The 21,988-nt window shown below is 34.3% G+C and overlaps 1 protein-coding gene and 1 long non-coding RNA gene across 7 annotated transcripts; both read right to left on the minus strand.

Annotated features, from left to right (window-relative positions):
* Positions 1-1,501: 1,501 nt before the first annotated feature.
* On the minus strand, positions 1,502-3,380 carry LOC110115039. The gene is made up of 2 exons (XR_002305288.2): positions 2,972-3,380; positions 1,502-1,798 (listed from the first exon to the last, which is right to left on the minus strand). It is a non-coding gene; the product is annotated as an uncharacterized LOC110115039 (long non-coding RNA).
* A 6,029-nt stretch (positions 3,381-9,409) lies between these two features.
* On the minus strand, positions 9,410-20,031 carry LOC110115041 (protein FAR1-RELATED SEQUENCE 11). Of its 6 annotated transcripts, none has more exons than XM_028700402.1 (7): positions 19,594-20,031; positions 19,421-19,473; positions 18,791-18,932; positions 18,429-18,487; positions 11,969-13,000; positions 10,568-11,011; positions 9,410-10,348 (listed from the first exon to the last, which is right to left on the minus strand). In XM_028700402.1, exons 5-7 carry the CDS (start codon positions 12,986-12,988, stop codon positions 9,650-9,652), a joined length of 2,163 nt encoding a protein of 720 aa, XP_028556235.1. In that variant the 5' UTR covers positions 12,989-13,000; positions 18,429-18,487; positions 18,791-18,932; positions 19,421-19,473; positions 19,594-20,031; the 3' UTR covers positions 9,410-9,649. The 6 variants fall into 6 exon arrangements, with proteins under 6 accessions (XP_028556235.1, XP_028556233.1, XP_028556234.1 ...); XM_028700400.1 differs by having other exon boundaries at positions 18,791-19,320; XM_028700401.1 differs by having other exon boundaries at positions 19,564-20,031.
* Positions 20,032-21,988: the final 1,957 nt, after the last annotated feature.

Consider the following 21,988-nt stretch of genomic DNA (forward strand, 5'->3'; position numbering starts at 1 on the left):
ATGTTATAGAGCATGAATTTATGTTATAAATTAGTAAAATATAATTTATAAAATGATTTAGACTTCATTTAGGATAATTTTCTTATTGCTTTTTAAGATAATTTTTAAGTATAACTTTTTTAAATAAATTTATATACTAAAAAAATTAAAATTATCTCAAGTGGAACGTTAGATACATTTCCTTTCGCTTTGCCCCAAGTTATGGATGATGTCCGCATAAGATCCTGCTTCCATAGTAGACGAATTTGTTCTATTTTTGCAGCCATGTCAAAGAAAGAAACATAGAATAAAAAAATGATGCACTAAGATTATCCGAGTTGCTGAATATTGGTTTGAAAAATGGAGAGAAAACTAACTGTCATTAAGAATTTTTATGATGGCTCAATTTGCTTCAAACTTCACAATCTGCAGTACAGTATACATTCCAAGTCATCATGTTTTAGAATGATTACTTGTTCAAAATTCAAGTGAAAGGTTGGTTCTAACCAAATGATTAGCCTTCATATACATAAGCCAAAATTTTGAATTTAAGATTAATTCAATCATCGATGTATCGGATCATTAAAAGAGAATCATAAATTAAGGCTTCTTGTACTAAAAAATTGCTTAAAAAAGCAGTAAGAAAGCCGTTTCAAATAAAGCTCAAGTGTTATTAAGATGGAGAAGCTTAGGTGGATGAGCGTTTTTACTATTAAAAACAATGTGAATCGAGTATATGCATGAAAAGGTTGGAGTGACTCTAGTGATGGATAAAATTAGAGAGTTGTCTTAGATGGTTTGGTGGTAATAGAAAACTTTAACCTTCTGATGGTCTAATGAGGAGAGTTGATGTATTAGAATTGGTCTATATTAAGAAAGATAGAGTTCAACTTAAAAAAATTTGGTTATAAATTATTAGAAATGAGATTTTTTTTTATTAGATTTATATAAGAATTTGACTATTAATATGACAAAAATAACAAAAACAATATAAAGCCTTGTCCCACTACGTGGGGTCGACTACATGAATTCTTTTTCTCCTTGTGTCCTATTAAAAATCAAATTCTCGCTTAAATATAATAAAGAAAGATCATTTCTATTATTTTCTAACCAAGTATTTTTAAGTTTAACTCTACCTTTCTTAATATAATTAAAATCTAGTGCCTCTATTTTTCTAACGGGATCATCTAAAGGCCGTCGTATTTTTGTGACCAAACCATCAAAGGCGACTCTCTAATCTTATCTTCCATTGGAGCTACTCCAACCTTTTCATGTATATGCTCATTTCATATTGTCTCTAAGGATAAATACAGTCATCCATCTGAGCATCCTCATCTCTGCAACACTTAACTTAGTATTATGCTTCTCTTTTAATGGCCAACATTTTACACCATAAAGTAAAATGATTCATGAAGTCAACCCCATGTACTGTGATACATACTTGATATTATTGTTGTATTGATGTATCCGATCAATTTCAGTGTCCCTAAGAAGGTGATAAAATTGATACTTGGATGAGATATGGTAGCAAAAACAACTAGTTTTCTTATTAAAGATGGCAACAAATAAAAGATGGAGGACAATTAAAGTGAATTAATCCCTCCAATAAGCTAATTAAGAACATAACCAAAAGTTCTAAACAAAAACTGTCATGTAAAGTTTAATAAACTGCAAGCATTATTCTGAAGAAGGTAAGGCTCTGCGGCCATTTTCCCCTGTTTCTTCTGCTGAATTCTACTCGGAACAGCAGCAGCAAAGGCAATCAAGGCAGCACTCACAGGTCTCATAACAGCAGAAGCAGCAACACAGACAAAACAAGCTGGAATTATATAAATATTCATTAGCTTAATAAATTCATATAATTGCAGTAATCACTATTTTAAAAAGTAATTATTGAGATATGACGTTTATATGTCAATAATGAAAATAGAATAAGATGTGATGCAAAGTTGATCATTGAAGCATCAAAATATCTTTCTTAATAAAAAGAATATGTGCGGCTCGTGTTGCGGCATGACGGTTTAGGGCATGTTGAAAGCATTTGTGCCTCCAGCCTTTGAAACGTTCGAATTGGTTAATCTATCCCTTTTGTTTTTATTAAGATTTATAGAGATTTCTTATTTCAAATTTAAAAGAAAATTAATTTTATTATTATATAATTTACAAAATATCATATTCCCAATTATATATAAGCAAATCTTAGCTATTTGATGATGACTTTTGATACGTCATCACAAAATCATCTTGATCGGGCACGAATCTCGAGGCAAAAACTAGTTGGAAACTTCAAATATTAATTTCGGGAGCATATGAACTCCGATTTATATTGAATTAATTAATTGAAATTATTAATATTTAATCAAACAAACTAGATATATATTATTGCTTACCTTCCAATAAAAAACTAATTTTATCAACATAGAACTCGCTTAGGCTGTGATCAAAGACTTGTGTGTTTTTTTTTAGGGAAATAGAGGGAAGAATGCTATTATTATCCATTTTCATCTGAAGAAAAAAATATAAAAGGCCTAAATTATTATAGTCGGTGTTCTGATTCACAATTCAGATGCGTCACATCACTCAAATACATCCTGGCCCAATATATTCAAGTGATGTGACGCGTCTGAATTGGTGTCCCGAATCGACGGAAACAGGGGACGAAAGGAGAAGCTCTTTTCATCAAGAGAGAGAGAGAGAGCTGGCAGAAGATGAAAAGCTTCTCTCTGCAGCAATAATCAACTGTTTCCTATTGTTTCACACAGAAACAGAGCAAGCCTTTTTCCCAAAAAAAAAACAGAGCAAAACTAACTGTGTAGAGAGAGAGTGAGAAAGAGGTAGAAATAGCTGAGGGAGAATATCAAACATTCTCTCTGCTCCAAAAAAATTAATTTTTCCTGATGAATCACAAAGAAACAGAGCAAACATAACTGTAGAGAGAGAGAGAGAGAGAGAGAGAGAGAGAGAGAGAGAGAGAGTTGAGGAAGCAATCTACCAAGCATAAAGGCAGCCCTTTTCCTCATGCCGACGCTGCACGTGGTCGAAGTAAGACATCTCCTGGGCGCCCGGCGGATACATCTTCTCTTCCTCCTCCTTTCTTTAATAGTAACTCCGACTTACAGTGACAGCGAGCGGACGAACGAGGGCGGAGTAGGCTGTTCTGAGAACAGAATTCTCTCTTTATATAGATCGGAGACAGAAGCTGAGAAAAAACTCGACAGAGTTTGTAAAAATAAGAACTTTTGCTTGATTTGTGGATGGTTTCCTTTCTTTTACTCGGTCTTGGTAATTTTATCCTATCCGCGTCTGCTAAGAGGCGAGTTTCCTGTGCGCAACAGGAAGTGGACCAGCTTACTTTGACGCATCGCCACCTTCTCCATTAAATTTCATTGATGGCTGCTCATCGAATCTTCCATCCATAATAATCTCCTTCCAGCTGTTCATTTCAGTTTTAAGCCAAGTTGTTTTTTCTACCTCGCTTAGTAAAAAATCATAGGAGATTTATTGCGGTAAAATAGATTTTTTTTTTCAAAGATTTAATTGTAAGAAATTATTTATTATCATAAAAATTTCTTGAAGGCCTCATTAAAATTAATGTCAAATAAACATATGATAATATTTTGAAAACAAAAATTGTAATAGCTAAATCATACTTGAGTTTAAATAGTTAAGGAAAAATCACGGGGCATGAACCAACTAAAATGATATTAGTGATATTTATTATCGGTTATAAACGATACCTTTTCTCGTGATTGGGAAATGTCCTGATATAATATAGTAGACATAGATATACGTAATAAATTGTGTGATGGAAGTTGGAAGAGCTCTGTGGCATATGAGTTGCCTTCAAGAGATCATTTGTTATTTATTTAATTATATATTTTTTTAAGAATGGGAGATCATATGCCAATAGGTAAAGCACAAATTTTGTTCTTGGCACCAATATTCAGAGTTTATGTTGATAGACAGTGTAAACTTTATTGATATGAATAGTTATTGTTGGCAATTCAATGAGCATTGGTGTAGCTAGTCCACATTGGACAGACATTGGTCGAGAGACAATCGCTAGGGAATTATACTCAAGTGATGGGAGTCGGAGAACCATAGTTAGGCAACTCTGTCAAGAAATCATAGTTTGACGATAATGGTCAAAGGATCATAGTCTAGAAACGATGGTAACGATATCGCAATCGATGGATGGTAGTCAAAAAAATCATATTTGAACAATGATGGCTAGAAGACTATAATCAGTCAATAATATTTGCAAGAGAATGATGGTGGTTAAAAGATTGTAGTTGGGTGAATGTGATCAGAGAATTATAGTTGAATGATGGTGATTGGAGGATCATAGTTGGGCAACGATGGTCATAAAATTGTCGGAGGATGATAGTGTTCAAACAATCGTCATATGGTGATGGGGGTTGGAGGACTATAGTCAACCAATGATGGTCAGAGGATAATAGTTGGACAATGATGGTCAAAGCACTATAATTGAGTGACAGAGGTCAGGTGACTCTGGTTGGGCGATAGAGTTAAAAAAAATTGTAGTTGGAGGATAATAGTTGATTGATGGTGGTTGGAGAATAATAGTTGATTGATGGAGGTCGCACTATATTTGGCTGACAAATGCCATGGGATCATAGTAGGGTTATAGTGGTCAGGGGATTGTAGTTGAGTAATGATGTTCAAAGGTCCGTAGTCAAGTGATGGTTGTTAGAGGATTGTAATCAGACAATAATTACAATTGCAAGAGTTATATATATATCTATTAAAAATGAAATAATATGAAAGATATCTTTCCACGTATTTATTTTGAAGTTGTTTAGACACTAGGGTGTTATATAATATAATGAAATAATTCATATATATATATATATATATATATATATATAAGGGTGGCTTGATTTGAAATAAATTATGTATAAAGTATTACAAATGTTACAAAATATTTTTTTAATAATATATATATAAATTCTCCATCATTATTATTATTTTTTGTCCATATCAAAATAAATGGGATAGGCAAAGAAAGAGACATGAGCTAGAGAGAGAGAGGTAAAGAGAAAGGGAGCATGAGTCATAGAGAGAGAAAGACATTGGGAAAAAGGGCGTAGTTAGGGTGGTCCCATGATGTGGGGCCTTTGGCTTCTTATTGTTTCCATTTTTTTAAAATGCAAATTTAAAATTGCTTTTAAAAATTTTCCCTATAAAAAATTATATTACTTTATAAAAGAACTTTTTAAATAATGAAAAAATCCCAGAAAAATAATGTGGATTGTGGTCTGTGGATGTGAAAAATGATGGTGGTTTTTTTTTTTCAATTAGAAAATAAAAAAAGTTAGAAAATTCATCAATCGGTTATGAGCTGCTTTAATTACTTTGTCAAAATTTGATAAAATTTTCAATTTGCCTCATGACCTTATGTGTTCTAGATGGTCATGCTTCAATCTAGGAAAAGAAACCAATCGATTTTGAATATCTTTATTACTTTGTCATATTTTTATATGATAATTGAAGATAGATGTTGAAAGTAGAGCTACGGAGGAAAATGACCGTTGTTGCTCTTTTTATAAGAAAGGAGGTTAAGCAATTAAATAGATATATGTCATGCATCGATGTTTGCATTATCATTGATGGGTGATCGTCTTTGATACGTCATACTCCTGGACGCAACGGTCTTGTTTGCTCTTCTGATGGGTGAGGATACCAGACGACTATGAAGATGGTCATTGAACATTAACATATGATAGGTGTTCATGAATTGGATAGCGATTGATGAGAAACATCAAAAGTTAAGCGAAAATGAGTTGGCGATATTATCCTTCTAATATGATAGGGGAGTTCGTAGTAGGAATCAAATCCAATGGTTGGTCCACCTAGTTGTTATTATGGTTGGAGGGGGTTGTGCGATTGATAAGGGCATAAAACATTTGCGGTAGATAAATGTTGAAAATATAATATCAAGCAATTTTAGGCATCATATTTCATTCAATGAAGAATATTAGAGATCAGGTGATGATAGTTGGTCATCTTCTTTATTCTCATTATAAAAAAAGAAGACCGGGGGACCAAGAAGATAATCATCAAACATCAATAATTTATGAACACTAAAGGTAAACGACCGCCATAGTTATTTATAGGTATCAAATTATAGCTGATAGGAAGTATTAAATGATGAAAATGCATAATTTGAATTAGGATGAAAATAATAATAGTATATTAAATAATTTTAACAATATTTCAAAATAAAATTTCCAATTTATAAATTAAATAAGCTAATAATTAGTTTAACTTGTTATCAAATATTCCATATTCATTTTATTATTATAATATTTGAAAGTAGGTCCTATATATATTATGTTAAATTTATAATAATCAATATAAAATTTAAATTTAATTTATAGAGAAATTTCAAGATTTATTTTTAGGTGGGTGCAATACATGATAAAAAATCAAGAAATCATAATGTCATTTGCATCCTTGTGCTACATTTTTTGTGCCTTCTGCATCCCATGTTTATATGATGCCCTTCATGGTATGCGAATTTTGAGTATTATTATCAAGCAATCTATTTTGTTTCCATCAGTAGATCGAGTAAGCGGTGCGGCGAGGTCTTCATAGAACTTAGGAACTGTTTGGGATAACTTTTTTATCGTTTTGTTTTTTAGGCAGCAATTATATTTTTGTTTGGCTATTGTTTTATTATTATTTTTCACTATTTTTTAGAAATTTTAATGGTGGAAATCTGTTTTACGTAATCATAGCAGGGAAGTTATTTTCTCCATAGCAAGTTCACAACCAACTTTATTAAACCCGCAGCTATCTCAAATAGACCCTCAATTGCAAAAAAAAAACACAAAAAGAATATTGCACTTGTTCACTAAGTATGAATATTTTCATGCAATTTGTAACGAATTGCAGTAGAATCATTGTTATTTGTTTATTAGTTAGAATATTGGATGAGCATAAAAAAATTTCCTTCTCAAATTAAGGATTTGTTTGGGACAGTTTTTTAGCTGGTTTACTTTTCAGACAACATCATAAGTTTTGCTTGGCTATAACTTTCTTATAATTTTTTTTAGAAATTCTATGATGAAAAGCTGCTTTTACAGTAATAACAATGAAGTCGTTTTCTCCACAGTAAGGCTTTGTTTGGGGCGGCTTTTTTAGTGCTTCTTAAAGCAACTTTTTAGTTCAAAAATTAAAAATTTTGTACTAAAAAGTAGCTTCATAAAGCAATAAAAAAGTCAAACGAAGCTTAAGTTTACGACTAACTTTATAAAACTTCAATTGTTCCCCAGTAAGTTTACAAACGGACAGGTAGTAATCAATCTGTAATTCATCGCAGTGAGCATTCAGTAAAAAAATTAATAAAAACAGTAAGAAAATAATCTCAGATGAAATCTGAATTACAATCATAGTAGGGAAGTTATTTTCTTCATAACATATTCACAATCAACTTTATTAAAGCCGCAGCTATCTAAAATAGACCCTCAATTGCAAAAAAAACACAAAAAGAATATTGTACTTAATGTTCACTAAGTATGAATATTTTCATGCAATTTGTAACGAATTGCAGTAGAATCATTGTTATTTGTTTATTAGTTAGAATATTGGATGAGCATCAAAAAATTTCCTTCTCAAATTAAGGATTTGTTTGGGACAGCTTTTTAGCTGGTTTACTTTTCAGACAACATCATAAGTTTTGCTTGGCTATAACTTTCTTATAATTTTTTTTAGAAATTCTATGATGAAAAGCTGCTTTTACAGTAATAACAGCGAAGTCGTTTTCTCCACAGTAAGGCTTTGTTTGGGGCGGCTTTCTTATTTCTTCTTAAAGCAACTTTTTAGTTCAAAAATTAAAAACTTTGTACTAAAAAGTAGCTTCATAAAGCAATAAAAAAGTCAAACGAAGCTTAAGTTTACGACTAACTTTATAAAACTTCAATTGTTCCCCAGTAAGTTTACAAACGGACAGGTAGTAATCAATCTGTAATTCATCGCAGTGAGCATTCAGTAAAAAAATTAATAAAAACAGTAAGAAAATAATCTCAGATGAAATCTGAATTTGAACGCACTTTTTGATCACTTCAAGATGGCCTTCGATTTCTTTTTTGCCGTTTGGTTCGCTGTTGGAAATGTAAATAGAACAAATGCTTTACATATTATTTTGGCGGATGGTCAAAAGAAACTTAGCTTCGTTTGGGACGGCTTTTTCATTGCTTTTTAAAACGGAGTTTTAGTACAAAAATAAATAAATTTATATTAAAATTTCGTTTTAGAAAGCAATAAAAAAGTCGTCCCAAACGAAGCCTTAATTTGTATGGTTGTAGCTCATTATTACACATTAAGTGCTACAGGTATGTTGCATTTGCCTGGCAATCCATGTTGATAATGATGGCCGGTTTCCATGTAATCATATATTTCAAAATAATTCTTTAATTTTTCGGATATTGATAAGTTAGTCTTAAATTTTCTTTTTTTTTTTTATTTAGTCTACTTACTATATAAAATTGATTCAAAATATTCTCTCGAAAAGAGAAATTATTATGTGCAGTCACCGAACTGTTTGGAGGTAAATCAGAACACGCTACGTCACCGGTGCACAATACTGGCACACAGAAAAAAAGTGACGTGACACGCTTTGATTTGTCTCCGGACACAGTTCATGACCGCACAAAATAATTCTTTCAAAAATTGATAGGATTTATGAGATTAATTTTGTCCATCCATTGAATAATATTGATCCAATTTCAAATCTCCAACAAATCTTTCGAGGCCAATTTTATATAATCTATGAATTAAATTGAAGAAATGTAATATTTTAAGACTGAATTAGTAGATAATCAGAAGATTATTTTGGACTTTTATCCATAATAGAAAGGCCACATTCTCATTCATGTGTTATATTCATCATGGAGCGAATTCTCTCGCCTGATTGTTTGGAACATTTTTGTTGCGAAGGCCTTGTGGGACTTTGAATCTAAATATATCTTTGGTTTGCTTTGAGAGAGTTCTATCATTTTCATATAGAGTATAAGCAAAGCTTTATTTTCGAGAAAACAAAATTTGGCTCATCATCAAATAACTTTTAAAGAACTCAGGCAAGCAAATAAAAGAAGTTATTTCAAACGAACTACCATTGGTGCTGCCTCACCATAAGAAATAAGAAAACCATACCGACAGTCCGCTCTACCATGTGATGATCTGGGGGCGTTTAAGGCAGGGAAAATTATTAAGTGCGGCGTGTGAATTTGTCCGGAGGCCAATTCAGACGTGTTACATCACCCGGGCCCAGTGCATCTGGGTGACATGACGCATCCGGATTCATTTCCAGACGGTCCGAACACCGCACGTAATAATCTCTCTTGAGGGAGCCATGGAAGCAAGAGTGCAAAGTTTTCTAAAGATTGGCGAGCAAAATTAGATCTCATAGTACAAAATTTTGTTTGAAAGTAGTAAAAAAATAATAGTCAAATAACTATTTACATGGCAAGCAAAGTAACAAACATATATACAATGAAATACAATTTCAGAGAACAATGGAGCACCAAGGTGCCATTCTCACATCACACTATGATCCCCACTAGTTAAAAATGCTAATCATCAGCAGAAACAGAGAATTTCCATAAGCGAAGAACAGCAGCATTGAAAGAGAGGAATATAAGCAGCTCTACGATGAAGATTGCTTTCCTGGCTTGACAAATTGTTTAACTTTTCTTGGTCTCCCTCTACTGATTGATGGCGCAGTGGCAATATCTACAACATCTTGAAAACATGAACTTTGCTCCACATCTGATGCAGCCACATCTAAGGCTGGCATGTCCCTAACATGGCTGAGAAGTCTGCTCAGATGCCACTCCACATAATCGAATCGATCCTTTGTTAATGCGGATTCCTGGATTATAATCGAGGCGAGAGATCGCAGCGCTTGCGACCGATACTTATTGCTGCTGCTTTTGGGAAACAGAGAGCTTTCTCGTCGCCAGCGAATCAACAAATACTTGTCAGGAATAAAGAAACAGTTCTTCAATGAAAGAACACGAAGAGCATGTCTGCATAATATGCCATTCGTTTCAAATCCTTTGCAGCTGCAGTGAAGGTCTTCGTCGGAAGGTACGCAGCTGACAAAATGCCCTCCATCAGACTTCAGATGGTGCCTTACAAGGTAATTCTCAGGTGCTGTTTCATATACTGCATATTGTGCTGATGCCATTATTTCCTTCTGAAACATGTCGAAGGCATAGCGTGTAAGAATTGTTGAAGCATGTTCTTCAATCGGCATGCAGGTTTTAAGATTGACAGAATGTTGACTTTCTCGTGTTGTTGCTTCTTCTCCTGCTTGATTCTGGAAATCAACTGCAACACCCACCTAAGGATAGAAGCAATCCCTAAACTTTGATGATTTCAGGGAGAATAATGAAATAATGCAAATTAAGAAGCTAAATAATCCTTAAGGTTTCATTTGGGGCGGCTTTCTTATTGCTTCTTAAAGCAATTTCTTAGTACAAATATTAAAATTTGTGTGCTAGGAAGCTGCTTTAAGAAGCAGAAAGAAAGCCATCCCAAACGAAGCCTAAAAGTTGTTTACCTGTTCTATGAAATCCTTCAGACGGGTCTGTGAGTGCAGGAATCCTTTAAAAAAAGATTGAATAGACAAGGAATGACCGACTGTCAACAAACCACCAAAAAACCAACCTTGCAAGTATGGTAATGCCCAGTAGAACCTGTTAGAATATAGAAGGGATACATGCTTATCTTCCCCAAGTCCAAAGTCCATGATCATATTAGCCCATTGATCCTCAAAGTCCTCCATAGTCTCTAAATCACATATCCTCTGGAACTCAATTCTAAATCTATCAAATTCAGCACCGAGCAAAGCAGAAAACCAGCTTGGTAGCTTGGATATTACATGCCAGATACAGAAGGCATTCTTCACATTAGGAAAGTTGGTCAAGATTGCATCTTTAAGCTTCATATTTAGGTCAGTCAATACTGTCCGTGGGAATTTTCCATCCATTAGACGGATAAAAGCCTATATTTTTATAGACAGCAAATTTTGTTAAAATCAATGGCTTGATTGTCTAGGAAGATTGAGCAAAACAAGGCGAGGCCATTGCGCCTCACAAACATCTCCAAGATGAGAGCCATTACTAAGGAGTGCCTAAGCAAGCGCCAACAGATTGCAAGACAAACATCTTGCCTTCATTTGAAGAGATGGTTGTTAAAATTTTAAACACAAAAAAGTGAGTTATCATGATGAGAATTTGGCATTAGATGATATGAAAAGAGCATCAAGAGTATGAGAAACAAGGATGTATACTTGAAAATTAATTAGACAAATCTTAAATAGAAGACCTTCAACTTCTGAAGTAGTAGGATAAAGAAATTGATTTTTAAGATATAGAACAAGAGATAGGAGCCTAGAAATCCCGTAACAGGAAAGAGAGCATATGAATATTGACAAAGATCCAATAGAATATACTGAAAATTAAATTGCCCTTAAGTTAGCATGCTACAAATTTAAGTAGTTTACTATATTTGTTTAAGATAATCTATTAACAAAGAATTTTGAACATGGAATACAATAGAACTTGAAACTTAATAATTTTCTATGCTTATCATAATGTGAAGATCCTTGTTAAATAGTCTTTAAAAACTATTCATCCTACTTAGGCTTCATTTGGGACGGCTTTTTTAATGCTTCTTAAAGCAGCTTTCTAATAAAAAATTAAAAGTTTTATACTAAAAAGCTAATTTAAGAAGCAATAAAAAAACCGTCCCAAACAAAACCTTAAACTTAGCTCAAAAGCAATACTATTTGTTTAATTGTCTCATCTTGCTCAAACGAGCTACTAGGATTTTACCTTGAGAGTGTCTAGCACATTTGATAAGACTGATCACAACATGCATCAATAATGGAAACATAGAATGCGTGAAAACAACAAGTAATATATATTCATTCTTCTGGGATGGGGAAAAAGAATTTTACCTGCAAGGACCATGCCAATGACTCTGGCCTTTCATCTAGCAAAATAACACAGCAAAAGAATATAGTGTGTCCATAATTATCGACCCCAAACCAAACTCCTACAGGCCTATCATATGCCTTCAAATGGAAGGTAGTGTCAAAAACGACAACATCGCCAAACAATTTAAATGCACGGATAGAACCAGCGTAAGACCAAGCAATATGCTCTAGCTTATTGTTCTCATCTGATAAGAAATCATAACGAAAATCAGGATTCTTCTCCTTCATTGCCCTGCAAGTTTTAAGAAGCTCCGACCCATCGCTCTCCCGATTAATGCTCTTGGAAGCTTGAAGAAATGTCTTCACATCCCTCTCACCATATGCCAATTGACCAGCACTCGGTCCTCTTTCCATCTCAAGAGCCCTCAATATAAGAGGCTCTGTACAGCCACTCTTTGCAAGAGCAAGAATTTGATCCCGGTCGACTGCCAATATATTTCGATGGGGCGGATATCGCACTTCACTGCTATCCATCAACTCATGATTATGATCATTGTTAAAATTAAATACCACCCATCTAGTAACTCCTCCAGAAATATTCTTCTTTATAACCATTTGTGCCTCGCATTTACAGCGTGAGGCCTTTCTATTCCTTTGCCGCTTCACATCATCAGTTTTCCGTGGCAAAGGAGGTCCAGCACGGTGGCAAACAAGCTCGCGCTTGTAAACTCCCATAGGATGTTCAGGATTCCCCTTTGATCGCTCACGCCTGACCGAGAATCCATTATTTCGAGCAAAGTTGCTATAATACTCGAGGGCCTCTTCATCACTATGGAAAGATTGCCCAACATATGGTGGGAGAATGTTTGTGGCAACCTCTGAGCAAATCTGGCTTCCTCCCACTAAATAGTTGGGGTCCCCAGATCCCATGGATTCAAAGACTGAATGTCCTTCCTCCCCTTCTGTGATGATATAGCATTGATCATCACCACAAGGGCATGACCTCCTTTGAACCAGTCCATTAGATGAGATTTTTATCATCTTTTAATCTTTCTGCATAAATCAAGTATGGATGAGATCCATGTAAAGCAGGAGCAGTGTAAACATACACCATAAACATGTAGCAGAAAAAATTACAAAGCACCAATAAATGCTAAATTTTGTCAAACATGGAACAGATACTCGGCATGAATAGGTAACAATAAAGGACAAATCTTTGCTAAAGCTACGTAGAAAAAGAAACCCATTTGTTAAACACCTATACATAGAATAATTCCATGAAGAATTTAACCAAACTAAATTTTTCTAAGTGGAACTACTATAATTATAGCTTCTGTTATTTCTTCTTCACTTTGCATGAAATAAGGGCAAAGATTTAGCAAAGTTGTAAAAGAAACCCGAGCATTTTTTATTTCGTGCAAATTTGTCAAGTCTCCAAGTTTCTCCCAAGTAGAAATAGAAGAATTAACTATATGGGCACCAATTGAGGAAGAAAAGAAACATTTCAGTAGGGAGAAAGTGTGAAAATCTTAGTGTCAGGCTTTTTTTTTTATGGAGAGGGGAAAGATAAGTGATAAATCAAAAAAGTGCGGCACGAACGGAGACCTTAGAGATACACCAAGCCCCTTAACGAATGAGTCACGGTGATGGAGACATCAGATCGTGGAAGGTTTATTAGAGACCTGGCCGCCGATCTATGGCCACGATCGAGTCTTTGTATTTCTGAGTCCTTTTTGTTATGTCATTATTTATGTATTTTTATTTGCTTATTGCTATTTTGGTCTTTCCGTTTGTACCCCTTTATTGGGATGTGTCATGTATGAGCCCAAAGGGCAATTGAGTCTTTTATTTTCTTTGAGTCCATTGTACTTGGCTATATATAGCCCTTTGCTTATTGTTTCATTGAAAGGAATGATTGCTTATTAAAAATTTCTTCTTGCATAAGCATTGAGAGCTTGAGAGTTCTAATGGAGAGAGCTTCCTAGGAGAGGAAGAATATTGGCGTAATACCCACCAACCTAGATAAGTCGGGGTCGTGGTTTTCTTCATTTATCCCGTTTCTTTCCCATCCGTTGTTTTCTTTTCTCATCCCTCAATCCAAAATTCACCAAGCCACCAAGCCCATTCACCTAGCTGAAACTCTTAACCTTACCTCCTACCCACACCCGGCCAAACTCCCCACCCGTGCCCCTTGTCGCCGACTCAATCTCCTTGCCGCCGATCCTTCATCCCCCTTGCTCCCCTTGCCTAATTGGATTGACAAAATTCAGGATTGAATTGAGATTCAAATTCAAAACATTTTGAATTTTGAAATCTTTTCTAAATTAGTCAATCTATTTTAGGAAAGTTTCTTAAATTAACAATATTTGAATTCAAATTCAAATAGAGTTAATTAAATTTTTTTCCTAAGTCTAAAACTATTTTAGGCAAGCTTGTACACATGGCACCAAATCCCAATCCCCCCTGATAATGCCGCCGGCCCCCTCCCCCTTAGCCCATCAATATTCAATTAATTATTTCCTAAATCTAAATCCATCCTTTAGGAAACAATTTCAAAATCCTTAACTCCCTCTTGGCCAAAATTTTTCCTCATCCCTAGGATCTAATTTATTTCCTAAAACTAGAGATTGGATTTAAGAAATAAGAGCCCCAATCCCTCTCAATCCCGCCGGCCCCCTCTCTATGTCATCCGCCTCTCCCCTCCCTGTCACATCTCCTCTCCGCCTTTATTTCACTTTTACTTTCTTCCATAACTCTTGCTCCTGCTAATTCTCTCCTCCCCACACTGAGAGTTGGAATTTCTCTCATATTTTGAGAGAAAAATCTGAAATATTTCAGATTTCTTGAAGGAACTATTCAGCTTTTGTTGGAAGGCACTTGGAGTTCGTTATTGCCACTACTCGAGAGTTGTATTAATTGTTATAGACATTCTACCGTCAATCATCCATGAACGGCGGATCCGGAAACTAATTACGACATAACTTGGGACGAAGACCGCTTCGTAGACATCTTACAATCTACTTTCTTCGACGTGAATCCAAGAGTTGATCTCACCGTCGAGGATTACTTCGAGTGCACGTTGATCTATTTGGTATAGGCTATCGACGAACACTTCGAAGGCATCGAGTGGAGGATCTCCACCTCTCCCTAACGAAGGTTTCTCTTTTCCCTTGCATCTTATTCCTTCTAGTCTAAACTCTCCTTGGTTTGATTGCAGTCACGACGGACTCTTCGCATTGCTCTTGCTTAAGCTTAGTAATCGTAGGATTTGAGTGCCCCTCAATGCATCCTAATTCTCATTGTTAGATTAGGGATTAGTTTGAAAACTACTACGACTCATCGTGTTGATTTTCTATTTATTTTGGAAGTTTCAAAATTCTTATCATGTGATTTCAAACCTAAGCGGATAACCACTAATTGCTTTATTTCGTTATTTGAATTTGCTAGTAGATTTATTCTAGAATTATTCTGATCATAAGTTGTGCAAAATCTAAGTGAATTAAACATTGCATATGTAGTCCTACATCACACGGGTCCTTCAACTAGTGTCAAAGACTTGACACAAAATTACGACAGCTTTGCTAGTAAAATGCAAAGTGGTGTTGCCTTCCTCTAGTTTTAACTTTCCAATGTGTTTCCATAAAAAATTGATGCCGGTTTAGCTTCCTCCAAGTTATATATTCATTGTTGACCTTATCTTATTTGGCGGTTCCAACAACTTGTTCATGCAAGCAGGCCTTGATTTCTGTTGCAATTAATTGTAGTTTTCTCCTCGTATGGCTTGTGTGCAGGACCCTTATTGTGGCTTTCTTGATCGAGTTAAAGATCACCCTTCTACAACTTTCGGAGTCAATATTTCCCTTAGAGCTAATTAAGAGGAACTATCTAGTAACTTCGACAATTATAAAGAAGAGTTTATGTTATGTGCAAAAACATCAATTGGTCCTCTGAAAATTTTTTTTTTATCAAGATGTACTATTCTCACTACTTTTGAGAGTCAATTATTTGATCAAGTGAAAAACTAGAGATTAACGTAGTCCTTGTAAAAGTATGATGCTTATTCTTGGTAAATAACTTTCCCTCTACTTTTGTCTTGTTCTAAATTTGTAAAGATTTGAAAGCGTGAATGATTTTACTCAAATTCGAAACAATCTGATGGTCAACTAGTGCATGAATTTTAACTCAGTGATTCGTTTTCTTGCTTCCAATTTTTTATTTGTTATTCCTAATAAAAGGATATTTTATTTTCACCAAAATTGATTTCCTTCATATTTTTTATTTTCATAAAAAATGAAAAATAATTATTAAAAAATTAAGAGTTTATGGCAAGTGAATTTGAATGTTCTTTGCATGATTTTTTGTCTCATGATAAATTTGGATTAGAAAACACAGCTTCTAAGATCGGGCATTAAATTTGGTATTAAAGCATAATGATTTCTTGTAGATGTAGAATATAATATCGAATTAGTAAACAATATTAAAAAAATGCAATTTAAATCAAACAGCTTAACTACAATTCTTAAAAATTTTAACAGTTTTTATGAGATTAAGAATTACATTCCAATATTTTATGGGGGATTAATCCTAGTCGTATTGATATTGTTTCAAGTGAATTCTCCATCAATTTCAAAGGCAATAAGTGAACAAACTAAGGGATGAGGTTGTTCTTCTGAGGACATTTGCTGTCTCTCTTTAAATAAATCAATTTGCTAGAGGTGCTAAATTCTATCTTTGTCATTTTATTCATCATCGATTTGTCTCCAAGGAGATTGTTCTTGATTAGTCGCTTATTGCCAGGTTAAGAACTTGCCAATGCCTTCAATTTATCCTCTTGCAAGTTAGCAGCCTTCATGAATTTTTCCTTGCAAACAGAGAAGGGAATTTCTTTTAGAAATTGCAGCTTAATTTTTTTTCTTTATACGTGAACTCTTTTGATATAATGAAGAATATTTTTTTGACAAATCTTATCAAGATGTTCCTTAATAAGTTTATTTGAATATCTAACTATTGTGACCATTATATGCTCAAGCGATTTGACTAATGAAAAGTCATTTGAGTTTCTCAAGTGACTAACACTTAAAATCTCGTAATAATTGATTGTAAAATCTTTAATAATATCCAAGTATGATGTCTTGATTAACCGATTCTAATTTTACAACACAATCTTCCGACTTCCTTGAATCATCTACAAACAGCCTCTTCGATCTTCACTTGTTTCTTTACATGCTCCTTTCTTTCTTTTGTTCTTCAACGGCCTCCCTTTGCTCCCGTTGTTGACTTCACTTGGAGGCCGTTGAATCTTTAAGTAGAATTACATGCTCCTTTCTTTCTTTTGTTCTTCAACGCAACAGTAAAAAAACATATTGAGCAATCCAACTAACATATTGAGCAAGATCTAACTATTTGTTAAAAAATTGAACAAGTTTAAGTGAAATCGTTGTTGACTTCACTTGGAGGGGGCTAAATTCTACTTAAGTCTTCGATGACTTCATTTTAGGCAAACGAGTAACTTGAGTCACAGGAATCTTAATTTGCTTCGGACGAAAGATGACTAGCCTTGGCAATTTTAAATGATCTAGTACAAAGGAAATGTGGTGATTGGTGAGATCTTCATATACTTTGGCGACTTTTTCTTTGTGGCAAATTAAGATTATTTTAACTGGTTAATGTTGGAGAAGTATACCACGCAACAAAACAAACAAAAAAGAGAAAATGGCAGCGAAAAGAAAGAACACCAAGATTTAACGTGAAAAAATCTGAAACCAGAAAAAAACCACGAAGCCACGCCACGTCAAGAAATTCACTATGAAAATTTGGGAGAAGTATTACAAATATCTCTTCTATCTCACTTTCTCCTTGTCTCAATTCTCTCTTGCATAGTTCTCTATGAACAAACAAAGAGAAAACCTTTAAAAACCACCAAGGGACACAACTCCTAATGAAAAATGAGAAAAAAAAAAAAACTGTCAGCCGTCTTAAAGCGCATCGGCACCAAGTTTGGAGCATCGCAGTGCTTAATTCTCTGTCTCTTGGCTACCTAACAAAGTTGCAGCGCCAGAGTATGAAGCGCTACAATGCTTGCTACGTTTGCTAGCACCGCGACAACACCAAGATTTGGAGCCGCAACACTCCGCTATCTGTCTGTCTCCAAGAAAACTATACATTGTCACAACACTTGGGTACACAACACTGCAGCTATCACAACCCAACCTAATCAGGACAGATCCTAGCGTGTTGAGCTTTAACAGACAAATCCCAACATCCAATTTTGGAATGTTCTAGAGTCTCTTCCAATATTCATTTTAAATAAACTACATACTTTAGAATCACTAAACATCCACATACTAAAAATAAATATATCCAGAAGATTTTTTTTCATTTCATCAAAACATATATATACTATAGTACATGGCTACATACAAAAGCTTCAAAACTGCATGATAAGTTAATCATAACTGTACAAAATCAACAAAAGAAATACCTATCAACTTGGATCAGTCCTGAACTGCTAATCCACAAGTTCATTCCCTTTCTAAGATCCTGAAAATCAAAAGTAAAACCATAGTGAGCTACAATAGCTCAACAGGTCACACAAATCAATCTAAATTTATAAATTCTCTACTAAGCAAAAATGCTTATTTTCAATAAATAATCAAATTATTAAGGATTATTTACAATAATGTTATAAGACTTTTATCGTATTACAATACTATTTTTCAGAGTCTACATAATTTTTCATTTAATAAAAATCACACAAATTTCAAAACCCCTGCTGTAAAATTTTACGAAAATACTCAAAACATTTGTATTTTTTAAAATTGAGATAGGCGTAATATAACCTACCTCGATCCGGACAACTTTTTGAACTGGGCCGGCGGCTAAAAATGTCTCGAAGCAAGATAAAAAAATCCTCTTCTTACTCCTCAAATCCTCTTCCTGTGGTTTTTTCCAATCGGGACAGAACATGTCAATCCATATGCTGAACCTGCAAGTGTCACAACAGCACTGTACGATTGTATGGAAAACAATTCATATTTAAAGCACCATAATCCAAGCAAGAGAAGCCCTGCAACCCTAGTGAGCATGAGGGAGGAATTGAAGTCTGACGTAGTAGTGCAACACAATTGATGGACACAATCAGACTCCGCACAGAACTAGTAGTCAATATGACTTGAACTCAATCTATTGAGACGGCAGCTTGTTCAATGAAATATTTAGGCGTACAAGTTTCGTTATAATAAAAAATCAACTCCATGATAAGCTTTCCTAGCGTTTAACCAAATCAATTCTCCAATGCGAACTAAGTTTTTCCAACACTACATTTCATTTCTCTCTCCCATAACTTCATTAGAACAATAACAAGCTTGATTCACCTATAGAGAATAGCAAACAATCCAATTGAAATCAATAACCATTAACTAACCATCTATTTAGCGAGAGAGTGAAAGGGGGAGGGGGAGAAAGAAGACTTACATGTAACACTGGAGAACAGCGGCCAATTAGATTACTCTAAAACCCTAATCTCCCTGTAGCAAAGTGAGCAAGAGCCAATATCAAGAAGGACATGGGTTCGGAAGCCGGAGCTCATCAATTTATCGATTTGCTAAGAGAATTACTCTTTGTTTGGAATTAGCTAAATTGTAAACCTTCTGAGATTGCTATATGGTTTCCGAAATCAGAGAGGTGGGGGTATCCCAACTGTTGAAACTGTAACAAGATGCCTCGTCCAGAGAGCAAGTTAGCTTCCGTTACTCTTGAGAATATGTGGCCACAGAGAAAGTAAGCCTGTTTGGATGCAGATTTAGGCCGGCTTTAGACAATATTTGAGCTAAAGTTTAAGCTCGACTTCACGGTATTTTTAGCATTTTTGCCCTAAATCCCAGATTTTGTAAATCCGATATTTTGGCCGATTTAGCCGAAGAAGCGCGCGAAAGGAAGAGATATCATTGCCTTAGCGGTGATCTCCCGTGCCGACTTCCGATCCTACAGCAACAACGGGTCGTCGGAGGCAGAGAAACTAAAGCTACACTTTCAGAACTCTACTTCACGTGACAACAGCAATGAAGGCATGGAGAAGGGAGGAAAAGCCGCAGTGATGAAATATTAAAATTATTAATTAGATAATTTGAAGAAATTAGGTTATAAATATTAATTAAATAATTAGTTAGTAATAAAATGTTTTACTGATTAATTAGATACTTATTAGTATAGTTAATAATTAAAATTAATTAAAATAATATTTTTAAAATTTTAATGAAATTATTGGTCATGTAAATAGTAATTAAATTATAACTTTTTAAAATAATAACTAAATAATTAATTATATAATTATCATTATAATTATTATTTAAATCATTAGTTAAGTTATTGAATAATTAAATTAGTTTTTTTATTATATTATTAATAATTATAATTTATTGATAAATTAAAATTAATAAATAACACATATTTAAAATATAAATATCATATGAGTTAATTCTAAATAATATTGTCAAATAGTCTCATAGAATTTATAAGAATTTAACGTACTTCTTGTCAAATAATTTTTAGGATTTAGAACCTTTAGAATTTATAGGATTTATAAAATCCTACATAAATTAAATCCTAGTTGCATCCAAACAAGGCCAAGTTTTCATGTAGAAGTAAAAAATCCCAACATCCCTTAGTTGAAAGAGGATCATAGATGATTTGCAAACTAAGCGAACTAAGCGAGCAAATCCGACCCAACGAGGTGCTTAAGCTCATTTATTATCGATTTGTACAAGTTTGGCTCAAGCTTAATTTAGTTCGTTTAAAACAATAATATTCATGTCTAGTTTGTGTTCAATTCATATTTGATTAATTTCATGCTTATCGAGCTTTAAACAAATGAGCATTATTGAGTTATTAATAATCTTTACTTTCTAGATGTTCTTTAACTTAACAAACAAGCCTACTAATAAATAATTACTTATAACATATTTGTGAATATGTTTAGTATGTGTTTTTGAGCTATGAAAAATGATAATTCATAAACATATTTAGTGAGTATTTTTGAGCTACCAATTAAGAAATAAGCTAAAAAAATTATTTTTCTTATAACAAGCTTGTTCATGAACACTTTAAACAAACAATCCAATAAACATGAACAAATACCTCTTATTCATGAACAAATTCTATAACATAATAAAATTAATTTATATATTTGTTGTGTCCTATAACATTTGCGACAATAAAGAGATAAAGATCTTAATGTCTTAGCTTTGAATGAAGATCCATCATACATACAAATACAGAGAGAGAGAGGGGTGTGAGAGTCATAAGAGACACCAATTTTTTTACGTGAAAAATTCTAAAAAAGTGAAAAACCACGGGGTCTGACTAGTGGAAATGATTTCACTAGTGTTTGTAATTGATTACTAATGGTGCCCTTATGTGTGGGGAAGGCATTGACTCAATATATAATATAGAGCAGATTACATAGTTAAGGTCGAAAAATCCAATTATAAGAGAGTCATTTTCAAGAGAACGTTGACATCTTCATTTAGTTTGCAGGGTTGTATTTGGGCAATGGATCTCAAAGGGATTGTAGTTGGCGGCGACGGAGGTAAGAGGGACCGTAGTCGGCGGTGAAAAAGGTCGGAAGGACCGTAGTCGTTGGGCGAAGGTGGTCAGAAGGACCATAATCAGAGAGCAATAGTGGTCTGAGGGACCGCACTAGGCATATGGTGGAGGTTGACGGTCGGGCGATGGTCCGACAATGGTCGACAGCTGTGTGGTAGTTCGACAACGATCGATGGCTGGGTGGTGGTCCAAAAATGATTGGGTGGAAGTTGTGACGCCCCAGGCATCCATAGTGAAAGGATTCGTCTGACATTCTGATCGAACTCCATTCCAGTTTCCTTGCTCGGACCTGAAATTGTTAACCACATATAATGAGCTTAAATAGCCCAGCAGGTCACCAAAGCCTACAACTGAAATCAAAGCACGGTACTGCTATCAATATGCATGTCAGTCAATCAAATTCATAACAGTTAATGGTCAATGAGTCTATGCAGCGGA

This window comes from Dendrobium catenatum, unplaced genomic scaffold (genome assembly GCF_001605985.2).
Source record: "Dendrobium catenatum unplaced genomic scaffold, ASM160598v2 fragScaff_scaffold_1510, whole genome shotgun sequence".
NCBI classification, from domain to species: domain Eukaryota; kingdom Viridiplantae; phylum Streptophyta; class Magnoliopsida; order Asparagales; family Orchidaceae; genus Dendrobium; species Dendrobium catenatum.